The sequence below is a fragment of the Salmo salar genome, chromosome 02 (assembly GCF_965601325.2).
Source record: "Salmo salar chromosome 02, fSalSal1, whole genome shotgun sequence".
NCBI lineage: Eukaryota > Metazoa > Chordata > Actinopteri > Salmoniformes > Salmonidae > Salmo > Salmo salar.
The window spans coordinates 72,680,001-72,697,500 of record NC_138292.1 but is presented as its reverse complement, the minus strand read 5'-3'; the positions used below and the strand labels follow the sequence as shown (position 1 = coordinate 72,697,500).

At 42.5% G+C, this 17,500-nt stretch overlaps 1 protein-coding gene across 1 annotated transcript in view; it reads left to right on the top strand.

Annotated features, from left to right (window-relative positions):
* Nucleotides 1-17,500, top strand: part of LOC106594351 (armadillo-like helical domain-containing protein 3) — a 65,238-nt gene that overhangs the window by 15,953 nt on the left and 31,785 nt on the right. Inside the window, exons 11-20 of the mRNA XM_082966685.1 lie at nt 133-193; nt 379-425; nt 622-697; nt 1,039-1,132; nt 4,799-4,900; nt 6,576-6,634; nt 7,145-7,210; nt 7,391-7,460; nt 8,184-8,244; nt 8,427-8,515. Coding sequence (XP_082822811.1) covers nt 133-193; nt 379-425; nt 622-697; nt 1,039-1,132; nt 4,799-4,900; nt 6,576-6,634; nt 7,145-7,210; nt 7,391-7,460; nt 8,184-8,244; nt 8,427-8,515 — 725 coding nt within the window. The remainder of the gene's footprint in view (nt 1-132; nt 194-378; nt 426-621; nt 698-1,038; nt 1,133-4,798; nt 4,901-6,575; nt 6,635-7,144; nt 7,211-7,390; nt 7,461-8,183; nt 8,245-8,426; nt 8,516-17,500) is intronic.

The following is a 17,500-nucleotide window of genomic DNA, read 5'->3' as shown; positions in this document are numbered from 1 at the left end:
AGGGCAGACATTTATATTGATTCTCATGTTCATACTTCATATAGTCACATCCCCAGGGCAGACATTTTATATTCTGGTCTTGTTATTGAAAGTGTTGATTGTCATGTTCTCTCGTTGTGTCTGTTTCTCCAGACAGTACAAAGACAAAGAGGAGGAGAACCATGGAGGGTTCTTCTCTACACTCACCAGTATGGTAAGAACACATCTGATCCTACAATGAAATATCGTACAACATATTGGGCCACTTTCCCAGACACAGATTAAGTCTAGTCTATTGATCTATGTGACCCACCAACACACCTCAACAACTAATCGTTCTCCTAAACAACTGTCAACGTTGTCAACTTTCTCTCATTGTAATTCCTGTCTTGTCCACAGGTGGGCAGTATGTTCATTGCAGATGCAGATGAGAAGCTCTCAGTACAGTAAGTACATGATTAAAGTAGGAGTTGCCCTTAGCCACAGATCTAGTAGGTGAAAAACACAGACCTGACTGTAGTTCAGTGTCTATAGGACAACTTCATCCATGCTCTTTAGTCAGTGTGATGTCACGAATACAATCTGGAACCATTGTTCTAATTGGCTGATATTGACCTTTGACCCCTCTCTGATCTCCCCCAGGACCAATGAGGCGATTCTGCTGGCGCTGTACGAGGCCGTGCACCTCAACCGCAACTTCATCACTGTTCTCGCTCAGGTGACTTAGACTACTGTCGCTAGAAACAAAACTACTTCTACTGTCGCTAGAAACAAAACTACTTCTACTGTCGCTAGAAACAAAACTACTTCTACTGTCGCTAGAAACAAAACTACTTCTACTGTCGCTAGAAACAAAACTACTTCTACTGTCGCTAGAAACAAAACTACTTCTACTGTCGCTAGAAACAAAACCTCTTCTACTGTCGCTAGAAACAAAACTACTTCTACTGTCGCTAGAAACAAAACTACTTCTACTGTCGCTAGAAACAAATCTACTTCTGCCTCCTCTACCTCTTTCCCCTCCTTACTCATTTTGCTCTGTCACCTGTCAATCAACAGAGTCACCCAGAGATTGACATCCCGACCACACCCATCACCCCTGTTCTGACCACTCCCACGACGCCGCTCGGCACAACCCCGCCCTCTATGGACAGTGAGTAACATGATTGGTCCTGTCTCTTATTCCATGAATGAATGAAATGTACAAATTAATTATTGACTGAATGAAATGAAACCTTTTATTAGTAGTAATATTCACTAGTGTTTAAATTGACTTAGTTTTATAGTTTGTATTTTTTTTCTCTTTCCTGTTTTGTGTTACTGGGGTAATTGTGGAAAATGGAACGGTTGGCCAGAGTCAACCAAGACCCCTTTAATTCCCTTCCCCTTTAAAACCAGTGGACATAGAAGGAAACATTTTAAGAAGCGTCTGAAACATTCTGTTTTAAAGAAATATGTTTCTCGTCATTGTTTTTGGCCGTCCATTTTTGATAACCCCTCCGTACACGTGCGCCACACGCACACGCACACACAATCTGAACCGGTTCAGGTCACGTGCAGTGTAACTGTTAAAACATGCATGGTGGGTGTTTCTCGCTAAAAGCCATTTGCTGTATGAAATATTAACGGAACTAGCTTCAAATACAGATGAATCTTTCAGGTAGAGAACCATGTCACGACACACACACACACACACACACACACACACACACACACACACACACACACCCTTTTCCCCCTGTGGACCATGTGCTTGGCTGGCTCATGGCCATGATGTCATAACCAGTCGTCTTGGAACTGATCCAGTCAGCCAGGATTGGAGGGAAGGTGGGATGAGGACAAATCAAAATGGAGGGAGGAGAAGTTGTTGGCTCTTGTTTTATCTGCTAAACTAGCTTCTGAGGTGTGAGATCCAGCTGACTGTCTCGTATAGAGTCTTGACTAGCTAATAGTGGATCACGTCATAGCTTCTCTTCTTCTTGTCTCTACCGACAGTAACGTTCATTATTAGGTCGAGCGTTCAACATCCAAATAACATTCCATTAACGTTACTATGAAGTTAAATGAACGTTGTTGAACTTAAATGGCCGTGTCTCTCTCCCTACCAGTGATGGATGTTGCAGTGGAGTTGTTGAGGGGTCTCTCCCTGGAGTTGTTGTGAGGTTGAGGGGTCTCTCCCTGAAGTTGTTGAGGGGTTGAGGGGTCTCTCCCTGAAGTTGTTGAGGGGTTGAGGGGTCTCTCCCTGGAGTTGTTGTTAGGTTGAGGGGTCTCTCCCTGAAGTTGTTGAGGGGTTGAGGGGTCTCTCCCTGGAGTTGTTGTGAGGTTGAGGGGTCTCTCCCTTGAGTGGTTGAGGGGTCTCTCCCTGGAGTTGTTTAGGGGTCTCTCCCTGGAGTTGTTGTGAGGTTGAGGGGTCTCTCCCTTGAGTGGTTGAGGGGTCTCTCTCTGGAGTTGTTGTGAGGTTGAGGGGTCTCTCCCTGGAGTTGTTGTGAGGTTGAGGGGTCTCTCCCTGGAGTTGTTGAGGGGTCTCTCCCTGGAGTTGTTGTGAGGTTGAGGGGTCTCTCTCTGGAGTTGTTGTGAGGTTGAGGGGTCTCTCTCTGGAGTTGTTGTGAGGTTGAGGGGTCTCTCTCTGGAGTTGTTGTGAGGTTGAGGGGTCTCTCCCTGGAGTTGTTGTGAGGTTGAGGGGTCTCTCCCTGGAGTTGTTGTGAGGTTGAGGGGTCTCTCCCTGGAGTTGTTGTGAGGTTGAGGGGTCTCTCCCTGGAGTTGTTGTGAGGTTGAGGGGTCTCTCCCTGGAGATGTTGAGGGTTTGAGGGGTCTCTCCCTGGAGTTGTTGAGGGGTCTCTCCCTGGAGTTGTTGTGAGGTTGAGGGGTCTCTCCCTGGAGTTGTTGTGAGGTTGAGGGGTCTCTCCCTGGAGTTGTTGAGGGGTCTCTCCCTGGAGTTGTTGTGAGGTTGAGGGGTCTCTCCCTGTTAAAGGATCTGGGTTTTGTATTTCCACTATGAGGTTGGAATAATGCTGTGAAAATGTTAGAGAAAATGCTAATGCCCTTTTAGTGTAAGAGCTGTTTGAAAAGACTGCCTGAAATGTCAGCCTGTTTTGGTGGGGTGGAGTTTGACCTTTCTGGTGACATCACCAGGCTGTAAATTAGTTAACTTCTATGGGCTAGCGTCCCACCCGCGGCTCACACTATCAACAGCCAGTGAAATAGCATGGCGCGAAATACAAACAGCAAAAATCTCATAATTTCATTTTCTCAATCAATCAACTATTTTACACCATTTTAAAGATAAACTTCTCGTTAATCTAACCACATTGTCCGATTTCAAAAAGGCTTTACGGCGAAAGCATAAAATTAGATTATGTTAGGACATAAACTTCACAAGAAAAACCACACAGCCATTTTCCAAGCAAGGACATGCATCACAAAAAACAAAAATACAGCTAAACTATTCACTAACCTTTGATGATCTTCATCAGATGGCACTCATAGGACTTCATGTTACACAATACATGTATGTTTTGCTCGATAAAGTTCATATTTATATCCAAAAACCCCATTTTACATTTGCGCGTGATGTTCAGAAAATGTATTCCCACCAAAACCCCCGGTGAATGAGCACATCAATTTACAAAAATACTCATCATAAACATTGATAAAATTTACAACAGTTATTGAAAGAATTATAGATATACTTCTCCTTAATGCAACCGCTGTGTCAGATTTTAAAATACCTTTACGGAGAAAGCACATTTTTCAATATTCTGAGGACATAGCTCAACCATCAAAGCTAGCTATACAGATACCCGCCAAGTTCTGGGGTCAACTAAACTCAGAATTAGTATTATAAATATTCCCTTACCTTTGCTGATCTTCGTCAGAATGCACTCCCAGGACTCCTACTTCCACAGGAAATGTTATTTTTGTTTGAAATACTCCATATTTATGTCCAAATACCTCCGTTTTGTTCGTGCGTTCAGATCACTATCCAAAGGCATAACGCGCAAGCGTAAATCCAGACACGAAAAGTCAAATAGTTCCATTACCGTTCGTAGAAACATGTCAAACGTTGTTTACAGTCAATCCTTAGGGTCTTTTTAACATAAAACGTTGATAATATTCCAACCGGACAATAGCGTATTCATTACAGAGGAAAAAGAAGGAGCACCAAACGTGCCCGCGCAGTAAACAACTCACTGGTCCCAGGCAGTCCACTCATTGACTGAGCTCCTATTTTCTGCCCAGTAACAGGAGAAGGATGAAACACGTTTCTTAAGGCTGTTGACAGCCAATGGAAGCCTTAGGAAGTGCAACGTGACCCCACAGACACTAGTTTTGATAGGGATTCAAAAGAAGAACTACAATTGTCAGATTTCCCACTTCCTGGTTGGATTTTTCTCAGGTTTTTGCCTGCCATATGAGTTCTGTTATACTCACAGACATCATTCAAACAGTTTTAGAAACTTCAGAGTGTTTTCTATCCAAATCTACGAATAAAATGCAAATATTTGACTCTGGGCCCGAGTATTAGGCAGTTTACTCTGGGCACGCTTTTCATCCAAAAATGAAAATACTGCCCCCTATACCTCAAAAACTTTTCTGCTGACAACGGCACATTTTCAGTTTTCCCCTCCCCACCCAGACCACTCCCAGACTGTCCTAGCTAAATCCTTGCTTCATGCCAAGAAGCTATTTTCGTTTGTTTTTGACCGTTTTATTTGAAAACAATCACAGTAAGGTACTTAGCTGTTACCCAAATGGATCTTTCAACATTTCAACAGAACATTAGTATAATGTTGAACCAACGTTGTGTCCTGCTTTCCAGTGATGAACTCTTCAGAACTTCCCCTGGATCCTAACCTTCAGACCAGTAACCTGCTCATCACCTTCCTCAAGTATTCCTCCATCGTCATGCAGGACACCAAAGGTTTCAATACACGGCTATCTCTCTCTCTCTACCACTCTCTATCTCTATTGCGCTGTCTCTCTCTCTACCACTATCTCTCTCTATCTCTCTCTCTCTACCACTATCTATCTCTCTACCACTCTATCTCTCGCTATCGCTCTCTCTATCTCTCTACCACTCTCTATCTCTATCGCTCTCTCTCTCTACCACTATCTATCTCTATCTCTTGCTATCTCTCTCTCTCTACCACTATATATCTCTATCGCTCTCTCTCTCTACCACTATCTATCTATATCTCTTGCTATCTCTCTCGCTATCTCTCTCGCTATCTCTCTCTCTCTCTCTCTCTCTCTCTCTCTCTCTCTCTCTCTCTCTCTCTCTATACCACTATCTCTATCTCTCGCTATCTCTCTCTATCACTATCTATCTCTCTATCTCTATCTCTCTACCACTATCTCTATCGCTCTCTCTCGCTCTACCACTATCTATCTCTATCTCTTGCTATCTCTCTCTCAATCTCTCTCTCTCTCTACCACTATTTATCTCTATCTCTTGCTATCTCTCTCTCTCTACCACTCTCTCTCTCTCTCTCTCTCTCTCTCTCTCTCTCTCTCTCTCTCTCTCTCTCTCTCTACCTGTATCAGGGCTGACAACCTCATTCCACTGAGGATCAGTGTCAGCTGGTTTTTGGTTAGACAACCAGGTGAGGGGAGTTCCTTATTAATTAGTCAGCAAACCAGGGTCTGTAGTGACGCCTCTAGCACTGAGATGCAGTGCTTTGGACCGCTGCGCCACTTGGACCGCTGCGCCACTAAACAAGAAAATAATCAAGTCCAAGGGGGAGTGAAAACCCACAGACACTCAGTCCTCCGTGGAATGAGTTAACACGTGATCTATATCTATCTATACCCTCTATCAAATACTCCTTCACAGTCACTCTCTATCCTCTATCACTTCATCAAATACTCCTCCACAGTCACTCTCTATCCTCTATCACTTCATCAAATACTCCTCCACAGTCACTCTCTCTCCTCTATCACTTCATCAAATACTCCTCCACAGTCACTCTCTATTCTCTATCACTTCATCAAATACTCCTCCACAGTCACTCTCTCTATCTCTCTATCCTCTATCACTTCATCAAATACTCCTCCACAGTCACTCTCTATCCTCTATCATGTACTTTCTTTCATTCCTTATTTTCATGTTCAGTACTTCCCCCCTTTCTTCTCCTCTTCTCAAAATACCAGCTGTCAAGTTGTCCTCCCTCTCTCTCCTTCCCCCTTCTTGCTACTTTGCCTTTTCATTGAGCTCTTTTTCAGTCCATATCTCTCCCTCAATGTTTATCTATCTCCCCCATCTGTCCTTTCTCATCCTTCCTGTCTCCCCTCTCCTTATTCCATATGAACGTTGCCAGATTCATTGTCTCTCTTTCTCCCCCTCTCTCTTCTCTCTCCTCCTCTTTCTCTTCTCCCTCTCTCTGTCCTCTCTCTGTCCTCTCTCTGTCCTCTCTCTCTCTCTCTCTGTCCTCTCTCTGTCCTCTCTCTGTCCTCTCTCTGTCCTCTCTCTGTCCTCTCGCTCTCTCTCTCTCTCTCTCTCTCTCTCTCTCTCTCTCTGTCTCTCTGTCCTCTCTCTGTCTCTCTGTCCTCTCTCTGTCTCTCTGTCCTCTCTCTGTCTCTGTATCTCCTCTCTCCAGATGAACACAGACTCAACAGTGCCAGACTCTGTCTCATCATCCTCACCTGTATAACGGAGGTATGTACACCTGTATAACGGAGGTATGTACACCTGTATAACGGAGGTATGTACACCTGTATAACGGAGGTATGTACACCTGTATAACGGAGGTATGTACACCTGTATGACGGAGGTATGTACACCTGTGTGACGGCGGTATGTACACCTGTGTGACGGAGGTATGTACACCTGTGTGACGGAGGTATGTACACCTGTGTGACGGAGGTATGTACACCTGTGTGACGGAGGTATGTACACCTGTGTGACGGAGGTATGTACACCTGTATGACGGAGGTATGTACACCTGTGTGACGGAGGTATGTACACCTGTGTGACGGAGGTATGTACACCTGTGTGACGGATGTCTTTCTCTCTGTCCTATAGGACCAGTATGCTGATGTCTTTCTCTCTGTCCTATAGGACCAGTATGCTGATGCCTTTCTCTCTGTCCTATAGGACCAGTATGCTGATGTCTTTCTCTCTGTCCTATAGGACCAGTATGCTGATGTCTTTCTCTCTGTCCTATAGGACCAGTATGCTGATGCCTTTCTCCATGACGACAACATGAACTTCAGAGTCAATCTACATAGAATGGTAAGTGTGTGTGTGTGTGTGTGTGTGTGTGTGTGTGTGTGTGTGTGTGTGTGTGTGTGTGTGTGTGTGTGTGTGTGTGTGTGTGTGTGTGTGTGTGTGTGTGTGTGTGTGTGTGTGTGTGTGTGTGTGTGTGTGTGTGTGTGTGTGTGTGTGTGTTCAACCTCTGCTCTGTGTATACAGCCCATGAGACACAGGAAAAAGGCAGCAGAGAAGAACGTCCCGTCCAGACCACTGGTGTGTGCTGTTCTAGGTAGGTGGAACCATTCAACATGGTATAGTCTATAGTCACTATTGTAGCTGTGGGTCAGCATTAAGAGCTTCATATACATTTCAATTGTACAGTAAAGGCTCACTGTCTCTCTCTGTCTCCCTCTCTCTGTCTCCCTCTCTCTGTCTCCCTCTCTCTGTCTCCCTCTGTCTCTCTCTCTCTCTCTCTCTCTCTCTCTCTCTCTCTCTCTCTCTGTCTCTGTCCCCCTCTGTCTGTGTCTCTCTCTCTCTCTCTCTCTCTCTCTCTCTCTGTCTCCCTCTGTCTGTCTCTCTCTCTCTCTGTCTGTCTCCCTCTCTGTCCCCCTCTGTCTGTGACTCTCTCTCTGTCTCTCTCTCTGTGTCTCTCTCTCTGTCTCTCTCAATACAATTCGCTTTATTGGCATGACGTAACAATGTACATATTGCCAAAGCTTATTTTGGATATTTACAATATAAAAAGAAATAAAATGAGAATCCAAATTGTCAACGGGACAACAGTAACAACAATAACCAAGGGTCAAAATAACCACACATTCAACAATAACAATAAGCATAGAGGACATGTGCAGGTTGATTGGTCTGTCAGACACTGTCCCTCAACTTATGGCAGGCAGCAATGTAGTGCGCTGCCAACCCACAGCTCTCTGCATCCTCCCCCAACAGGATGGGTAGCCTATCCTCATCAGAGAGGTCTGTGAAACCTTAATCTCTCTCTCTCACTCCCCAGACCTGATGGTTGAGTTTATCGTAACTCATATGATGAAGGACTTTCCTATGGATCTCTACATGTAAGATGGCTGCCCTGTGTCTCACACTTTACAATCAACAAAATATGTTACTACACTACCCAGATGCACACATTACAAATGTGTTTAATCATGATACGTGTGTGTGTGTGTGTGTGTATGGTGTGTGTGTGTATATGGTGTGTGTGTGTGTATGGTGTGTGTGTATGGTGCGTGTCCACCAGGCGTTGTGTACAGGTGATCCACAAGCTGATCTGCTACCAGAAGAAATGCAGGATCAGGTTACACTATACCTGGAGAGAACTGTGGTCCGGTAGGAACACACACACACACTCAGAACACACACACACACACACACACACACACACACACACACACACACCACACACACACACACACACACACACACACACACACACACACACACACTCAGAACACACACACACACTCAGAACACACACACACACACACACACACACACACACACACACACACACACACACACACACACTCAGAACACACACACACACACACACTCAGAACACACACACACACACACACACACACACACACACACACACACACACACACACACACACACACACACACACACACACTCAGAACACACACACACACACACACATTCAAAACGCACTCAGAACACACACACACACACACACACACACACACTCAGAACACACACACACACACACACTCAGAACGCACTCAGAACACACACACACACACACACACACACACACACACACACATTCAAAACGCACTCAGAACACACACACACACACACACACACACACACACACACACACACACACACACTCAGAACACACACACACACACACACTCAGAACACACACACACACACACACACAGCAGTTAGGAAAATATGGCGCCGGACATTTGACAGGCAGCATGTACATTTTCCGGGTATTTGAGAAATGTACCGGACCCATCTACATCGGGTGTGTAACATGATCAGGGCGTTCACCACGGTGCTCACCACAGTGCTCAGCACGGTGCTCAGCACGGTGCTCACCACGGTGCTCAGCACGGTGCTCACCACGGTGCTCACCACGGTGCTCACCACGGTGCTCACCACGGTGCTCACCACGGTGCTCAGCACGGTGCTCACCACAGTGCTCACCACGGTGCTCACCACAGTGCTCAGCACGGTGCTCAGCAGGACAGAAATCACATTTAAATATGGTCATTCATATCAACAGAACATGTTGGGGATGCAATGACGGGCTCTTCTTACTGAACGTTGATGTGCACTTTGAAGATTCTAGAATAACTGTCCACATCTACTTTTCCTCAACCCACAAGACGAGTCACAAACAGCAACATCACTAGCCTGTCAGTCTACTGTCCCCCATAGTAAAAACGTTCACCTATTCTATTGGTCAGCTTGTGGAGAAAGAAATATCCTAAACCAAACAGACTCTGGGACAGTTATGGGAAGATAATATGCAGTGAAACATTCAGGTTTCAGTCAATGAATTATGTTTTCGAAATACCTTCTGCCTCCATCTCATTGCAAAGTGGTGTGTGATGTGGTGATGAAGGCTTCCTTTCGTTGCCTGTTCATTTGCTGTTTGAGGAGCTGCTCTCACGCTGTCCGACACATTTTACTCTCAAAGGATCTGTGGGCTGTACGCGCGTGATAAATAACATGCATTACCAATATACTGTACACGTGACAATTTAATTCCACTAAATTATGCAAATGAACCAATAGACCAATAAGAATGGCCGGTCAAATGTATTTCCATCAATGACCAGGCTAAAAATAATTATTCATCAATGGGATGTTTTCTTCTTCTCCCAGACAGTTCGCCTGCAGCAATTTTATTTATCGTAAAAAAAATCTGTCAAAAGCCGTCTATTACCGACTAACGGGAACCCTGACACACACACACACACACACACACACACACACACACACACACACACACACACACACACACACACACACACACACACACACACACACACACACACACACACACACACACACACACACACTTGAACACATTCAGAACACGCACACACACTTAGCAATTGATTGTCAGTGATGAGCAGAGAACAACACATGAATAATGTAAACCTTTGATCTCACGTTGTCTCTGCTGCTGTGATCAAACCAGTGTATGAAACATGAAACGAAACCGTTTGGGCCGTGTGTGTGTGTGTGTGTGTGTGTGTGTGTGTGTGTGTGTGTGTGTGTGTGTGTGTGTGTGTGTGTGTGTGTGTGTGTGTGTGTGTGTGTGACCGTGGGGGTTTTGTCTGAGTGTATGTTTTGAGCATGCACGTGTTTGTCCCCCAGCACTGTCCCATCTCTAATCTTCCTCTGTCTCTGTGTGAATGTCTCTCCCGCGCCATGAATTATGCCTGTGTGTGTCCATGAATTATACCTGTGTGTGTGTCCATGAATAATGCCTGCGGCTGGTGCGTGTGTGTGTGAATGTCTCTCTCCATGAATTATGCCTGCAGCTGGCTTGTGTGTGTGTGTGTGAATGTCTCCCTGAATGATGCCTTAATAAAAGCACTGCTTTATAAATGTATTTATGTCCTCAGCTCTGCAGCTTCCTGTACTAACAGTATCCTCAGCTCTGCAGCTTCCTGTACCTACAGTATCCTCAGCTCTGCAGCTTCCTGTACCTAACAGTATCCTCAGCTCTGCAGCTTCCTGTACCTACAGTATCCTCAGCTCTGCAGCTTCCTGTACTAACAGTATCCTCAGCTCTGCAGCTTCCTGTACTAACAGTATCCTCAGCTCTGCAGCTTCCTGTACCTACAGTATCCTCAGCTCTGCAGCTTCCTGTACCTAACAGTATCCTCAGCTCTGCAGCTTCCTGTACCTACAGTATCCTCAGCTCTGCAGCTTCCTGTACTAACAGTATCCTCAGCTCTGCAGCTTCCTGTACTAACAGTATCCTCAGCTCTGCAGCTTCCTGTACTAACAGTATCCTCAGCTCTGCAGCTTCCTGTACTAACAGTATCCTCAGCTCTGCAGCTTCCTGTACCAACAGTATCCTCAGCTCTGCAGCTTCCTGTACCAACAGTATCCTCAGCTCTGCAGCTTCCTGTACCAACAGTATCCTCAGCTCTGCAGCTTCCTGTACTAACAGTATCCTCAGCTCTGCAGCTTCCTGTACTAACAGTATCCTCAGCTCTGCAGCTTCCTGTACCTAACAGTATCCTCAGCTCTGCAGCTTCCTGTACCTAACAGTATCCTCAGCTCTGCAGCTTCCTGTGCTAACAGTATCCTCAGCTCTGCAGCTTCCTGTGCTAACAGTATCCTCAGCTCTGCAGCTTCCTGTGCTAACAGTATCCTCAGCTCTGCAGCTTCCTGTACTAACAGTATCCTCAGCTCTGCAGCTTCCTGTACCAACAGTATCCTCAGCTCTGCAGCTTCCTGTACTAACAGTATATTTTCTGCTCAGACCCTCAGCACACTAACAGTGTTGTTACTCTCTCTTCCACCTCCTCTGTTTCCATTGTCTCACATACTAATGAGTCTAGCAGAGGGTCTGAACAGTTACAATGTACTTCTGTTTGTCCTTCCATTCAGAGACAAGCTGTGGTTGTGTTGTATTGAAGTGTAATAATATTGTGGGTTTCTCCTGTCTGTTTCAGTGGTTGTGTTGTATTGAAGTGTAATAATATTGTGGGTTTCTCCTGTCTGTTTCAGTGGTTGTGTTGTATTGAAGTGTAATAATATTGTGGGTTTCTCCTGTCTGTTTCAGTGGTTGTGTTGTATTGAAGTGTAATAATATTGTGGGTTTCTCCTGTCTGTTTCAGTGGTTGTGTTGTATTGAAGTGTAATAATATTGTGGGTTTCTCCTGTCTGTTTCAGTGGTTGTGTAGTATTGTAGTGTAATAATATTGTGGGTTTCTCCTGTCTGTTTCAGTGGTTGTGTTGTATTGTAGTGTAATAATATTGTGGGTTTCTCCTGTCTGTTTCAGTGGTTGTGTTGTATTGTAGTGTAATAATATTGTGGGTTTCTCCTGTCTGTTTCAGTGGTTGTGTTGTATTGTAGTGTAATAATATTGTGGGTTTCTCCTGTCTGTTTCAGTGGTTGTGTTGTATTGTAGTGTAATAATATTGTGGGTTTCTCCTGTCTGTTTCAGTGGTTGTGTTGTATTGTAGTGTAATAATATTGTGGGTTTCTCCTGTCTGTTTCAGTGGTTGTGTTGTATTGTAGTGTAATAATATTGTGGGTTTCTCCTGTCTGTTTCAGTGGTTGTGTTGTATTGTAGTGTAATAATATTGTGGGTTTCTCCTGTCTGTTTCAGTGGTTGTGTTGTATTGTAGTGTAATAATATTGTGGGTTTCTCCTGTCTGTTTCAGTGGTTGTGTTGTATTGAAGTGTAATAATATTGTGGGTTTCTCCTGTCTGTTTCAGTGGTTGTGTTGTATTGAAGTGTAATAATATTGTGGGTTTCTCCTCTCTGTTTCAGTGGTTGTGTTGTATTGTAGTGTAATAATATTGTGGGTTTCTCCTGTCTGTTTCAGTGGTTGTGTTGTATTGTAGTGTAATAATATTGTGGGTTTCTCCTGTCTGTTTCAGTGGTTGTGTTGTATTGAAGTGTAATAATATTGTGGGTTTCTCCTGTCTGTTTCAGTGGTTGTGTTGTATTGAAGTGTAATAATATTGTGGGTTTCTCCTGTCTGTTTCAGTGGTTGTGTTGTATTGTAGTGTAATAATATTGTGGGTTTCTCCTGTCTGTTTCAGTGGTTGTGTTGTATTGAAGTGTAATAATATTGTGGGTTTCTCCTGTCTGTTTCAGTGGTTGTGTTGTATTGAAGTGTAATAATATTGTGGGTTTCTCCTGTCTGTTTCAGTGGTTGTGTTGTATTGTAGTGTAATAATATTGTGGGTTTCTCCTGTCTGTTTCAGTGGTTGTGTTGTATTGTAGTGTAATAATATTGTGGGTTTCTCCTGTCTGTTTCAGTGGTTGTGTTGTATTGAAGTGTAATAATATTGTGGGTTTCTCCTGTCTGTTTCAGTGGTTGTGTTGTATTGTAGTGTAATAATATTGTGGGTTTCTCCTGTCTGTTTCAGTGGTTGTGTTGTATTGTAGTGTAATAATATTGTGGGTTTCTCCTGTCTGTTTCAGTGGTTGTGTTGTATTGTAGTGTAATAATATTGTGGGTTTCTCCTGTCTGTTTCAGTGGTTGTGTTGTATTGTAGTGTAATAATATTGTGGGTTTCTCCTGTCTGTTTCAGTGGTTGTGTTGTATTGTAGTGTAATAATATTGTGGGTTTCTCCTGTCTGTTTCAGTGGTTGTGTTGTATTGTAGTGTAATAATATTGTGGGTTTCTCCTGTCTGTTTCAGTGGTTGTGTTGTATTGTAGTGTAATAATATTGTGGGTTTCTCCTGTCTGTTTCAGTGGTTGTGTTGTATTGTAGTGTAATAATATTGTGGGTTTCTCCTGTCTGTTTCAGTGGTTGTGTTGTATTGTAGTGTAATAATATTGTGGGTTTCTCCTGTCTGTTTCAGTGGTTGTGTTGTATTGTAGTGTAATAATATTGTGGGTTTCTCCTGTCTGTTTCAGTGGTTGTGTTGTATTGTAGTGTAATAATATTGTGGGTTTCTCCTGTCTGTTTCAGTGGTTGTGTTGTATTGTAGTGTAATAATATTGTGGGTTTCTCCTGTCTGTTTCAGTGGTTGTGTTGTATTGTAGTGTAATAATATTGTGGGTTTCTCCTGTCTGTTTCAGTGGTTGTGTTGTATTGAAGTGTAATAATATTGTGGGTTTCTCCTGTCTGTTTCAGTGGTTGTGTTGTATTGAAGTGTAATAATATTGTGGGTTTCTCCTGTCTGTTTCAGTGGTTGTGTTGTATTGTAGTGTAATAATATTGTGGGTTTCTCCTGTCTGTTTCAGTGGTTGTGTTGTATTGTAGTGTAATAATATTGTGGGTTTCTCCTGTCTGTTTCAGTGGTTGTGTTGTATTGAAGTGTAATAATATTGTGGGTTTCTCCTGTCTGTTTCAGTGGTTGTGTTGTATTGAAGTGTAATAATATTGTGGGTTTCTCCTGTCTGTTTCAGTGGTTGTGTTGTATTGTAGTGTAATAATATTGTGGGTTTCTCCTGTCTGTTTCAGTGGTTGTGTTGTATTGAAGTGTAATAATATTGTGGGTTTCTCCTGTCTGTTTCAGTGGTTGTGTTGTATTGAAGTGTAATAATATTGTGGGTTTCTCCTGTCTGTTTCAGTGGTTGTGTTGTAGTGTAATAATATTGTGGGTTTCTCCTGTCTGTTTCAGTGGTTGTGTTGTATTGTAGTGTAATAATATTGTGGGTTTCTCCTGTCTGTTTCAGTGGTTGTGTTGTATTGAAGTGTAATAATATTGTGGGTTTCTCCTGTCTGTTTCAGTGGTTGTGTTGTATTGTAGTGTAATAATATTGTGGGTTTCTCCTGTCTGTTTCAGTGGTTGTGTTGTATTGTAGTGTAATAATATTGTGGGTTTCTCCTGTCTGTTTCAGTGGTTGTGTTGTATTGTAGTGTAATAATATTGTGGGTTTCTCCTGTCTGTTTCAGTGGTTGTGTTGTATTGTAGTGTAATAATATTGTGGGTTTCTCCTGTCTGTTTCAGTGGTTGTGTTGTATTGTAGTGTAATAATATTGTGGGTTTCTCCTGTCTGTTTCAGTGGTTGTGTTGTATTGTAGTGTAATAATATTGTGGGTTTCTCCTGTCTGTTTCAGTGGTTGTGTAGTATTGTAGTGTAATAATATTGTGGGTTTCTCCTGTCTGTTTCAGTGGTTGTGTAGTATTGTAGTGTAATAATATTGTGGGTTTCTCCTGTCTGTTTCAGTGGTTGTGTTGTATTGTAGTGTAATAATATTGTGGGTTTCTCCTGTCTGTTTCAGTGGTTGTGTTGTATTGAAGTGTAATAATATTGTGGGTTTCTCCTGTCTGTTTCAGTGGTTGTGTTGTATTGCAGTGTAATAATATTGTGGGTTTCTCCTGTCTGTTTCAGTGGTTGTGTTGTATTGCAGTGTAATAATATTGTGGGTTTCTCCTGTCTGTTTCAGTGGTTGTGTTGTATTGTAGTGTAATAATATTGTGGGTTTCTCCTGTCTGTTTCAGTGGTTGTGTTGTATTGTAGTGTAATAATATTGTGGGTTTCTCCTGTCTGTTTCAGTGGTTGTGTTGTATTGTAGTGTAATAATATTGTGGGTTTCTCCTGTCTGTTTCAGTGGTTGTGTTGTATTGTAGTGTAATAATATTGTGGGTTTCTCCTGTCTGTTTCAGTGGTTGTGTTGTATTGAAGTGTAATAATATTGTGGGTTTCTCCTGTCTGTTTCAGTGGTTGTGTTGTATTGTAGTGTAATAATATTGTGGGTTTCTCCTGTCTGTTTCAGTGGTTGTGTTGTATTGTAGTGTAATAATATTGTGGGTTTCTCCTGTCTGTTTCAGTGGTTGTGTTGTATTGTAGTGTAATAATATTGTGGGTTTCTCCTGTCTGTTTCAGTGGTTGTGTTGTATTGAAGTGTAATAATATTGTGGGTTTCTCCTGTCTGTTTCAGTGGTTGTGTTGTATTGTAGTGTAATAATATTGTGGGTTTCTCCTGTCTGTTTCAGTGGTTGTGTTGTATTGTAGTGTAATAATATTGTGGGTTTCTCCTGTCTGTTTCAGTGGTTGTGTTGTATTGTAGTGTAATAATATTGTGGGTTTCTCCTGTCTGTTTCAGTGGTTGTGTTGTATTGTAGTGTAATAATATTGTGGGTTTCTCCTGTCTGTTTCAGTGGTTGTGTTGTATTGTAGTGTAATAATATTGTGGGTTTCTCCTGTCTGTTTCAGTGGTTGTGTTGTGTAGGATAATATTGTGGGTTTCTCCTGTCTGTTTCAGTGGTTGTGTTGTATTGTAGTGTAATAATATTGTGGGTTTCTCCTGTCTGTTTCAGTGGTTGTGTTGTATTGTAGTGTAATAATATTGTGGGTTTCTCCTGTCTGTTTCAGTGGTTGTGTTGTATTGTAGTGTAATAATATTGTGGGTTTCTCCTGTCTGTTTCAGTGGTTGTGTTGTATTGTAGTGTAATAATATTGTGGGTTTCTCCTGTCTGTTTCAGTGGTTGTGTTGTATTGTAGTGTAATAATATTGTGGGTTTCTCCTGTCTGTTTCAGTGGTTGTGTTGTATTGTAGTGTAATAATATTGTGGGTTTCTCCTGTCTGTTTCAGTGGTTGTGTTGTATTGTAGTGTAATAATATTGTGGGTTTCTCCTGTCTGTTTCAGTGGTTGTGTTGTATTGTAGTGTAATAATATTGTGGGTTTCTCCTGTCTGTTTCAGTGGTTGTGTTGTATTGTAGTGTAATAATATTGTGGGTTTCTCCTGTCTGTTTCAGTGGTTGTGTTGTATTGTAGTGTAATAATATTGTGGGTTTCTCCTGTCTGTTTCAGTGGTTGTGTTGTATTGTAGTGTAATAATATTGTGGGTTTCTCCTGTCTGTTTCAGTGGTTGTGTTGTATTGTAGTGTAATAATATTGTGGGTTTCTCCTGTCTGTTTCAGTGGTTGTGTTGTATTGTAGTGTAATAATATTGTGGGTTTCTCCTGTCTGTTTCAGTGGTTGTGTTGTATTGTAGTGTAATAATATTGTGGGTTTCTCCTGTCTGTTTCAGTGGTTGTGTTGTATTGTAGTGTAATAATATTGTGGGTTTCTCCTGTCTGTTTCAGTGGTTGTGTGATTGTAGTGTAATAATATTGTGGGTTTCTCCTGTCTGTTTCAGTGGTTGTGTTGTATTGTAGTGTAATAATATTGTGGGTTTCTCCTGTCTGTTTCAGTGGTTGTGTTGTATTGTAGTGTAATAATATTGTGGGTTTCTCCTGTCTGTTTCAGTGGTTGTGTTGTATTGTAGTGTAATAATATTGTGGGTTTCTCCTGTCTGTTTCAGTGGTTGTGTTGTATTGTAGTGTAATAATATTGTGGGTTTCTCCTGTCTGTTTCAGTGGTTGTGTTGTATTGTAGTGTAATAATATTGTGGGTTTCTCCTGTCTGTTTCAGTGGTTGTGTTGTATTGTAGTGTAATAATATTGTGGGTTTCTCCTGTCTGTTTCAGTGGTTGTGTTGTATTGTAGTGTAATAATATTGTGGGTTTCTCCTGTCTGTTTCAGTGGTTGTGTTGTATTGTAGTGTAATAATATTGTGGGTTTCTCCTGTCTGTTTCAGTGGTTGTGTTGTATTGTAGTGTAATAATATTGTGGGTTTCTCCTGTCTGTTTCAGTGGTTGTGTTGTATTGTAGTGTAATAATATTGTGGGTTTCTCCT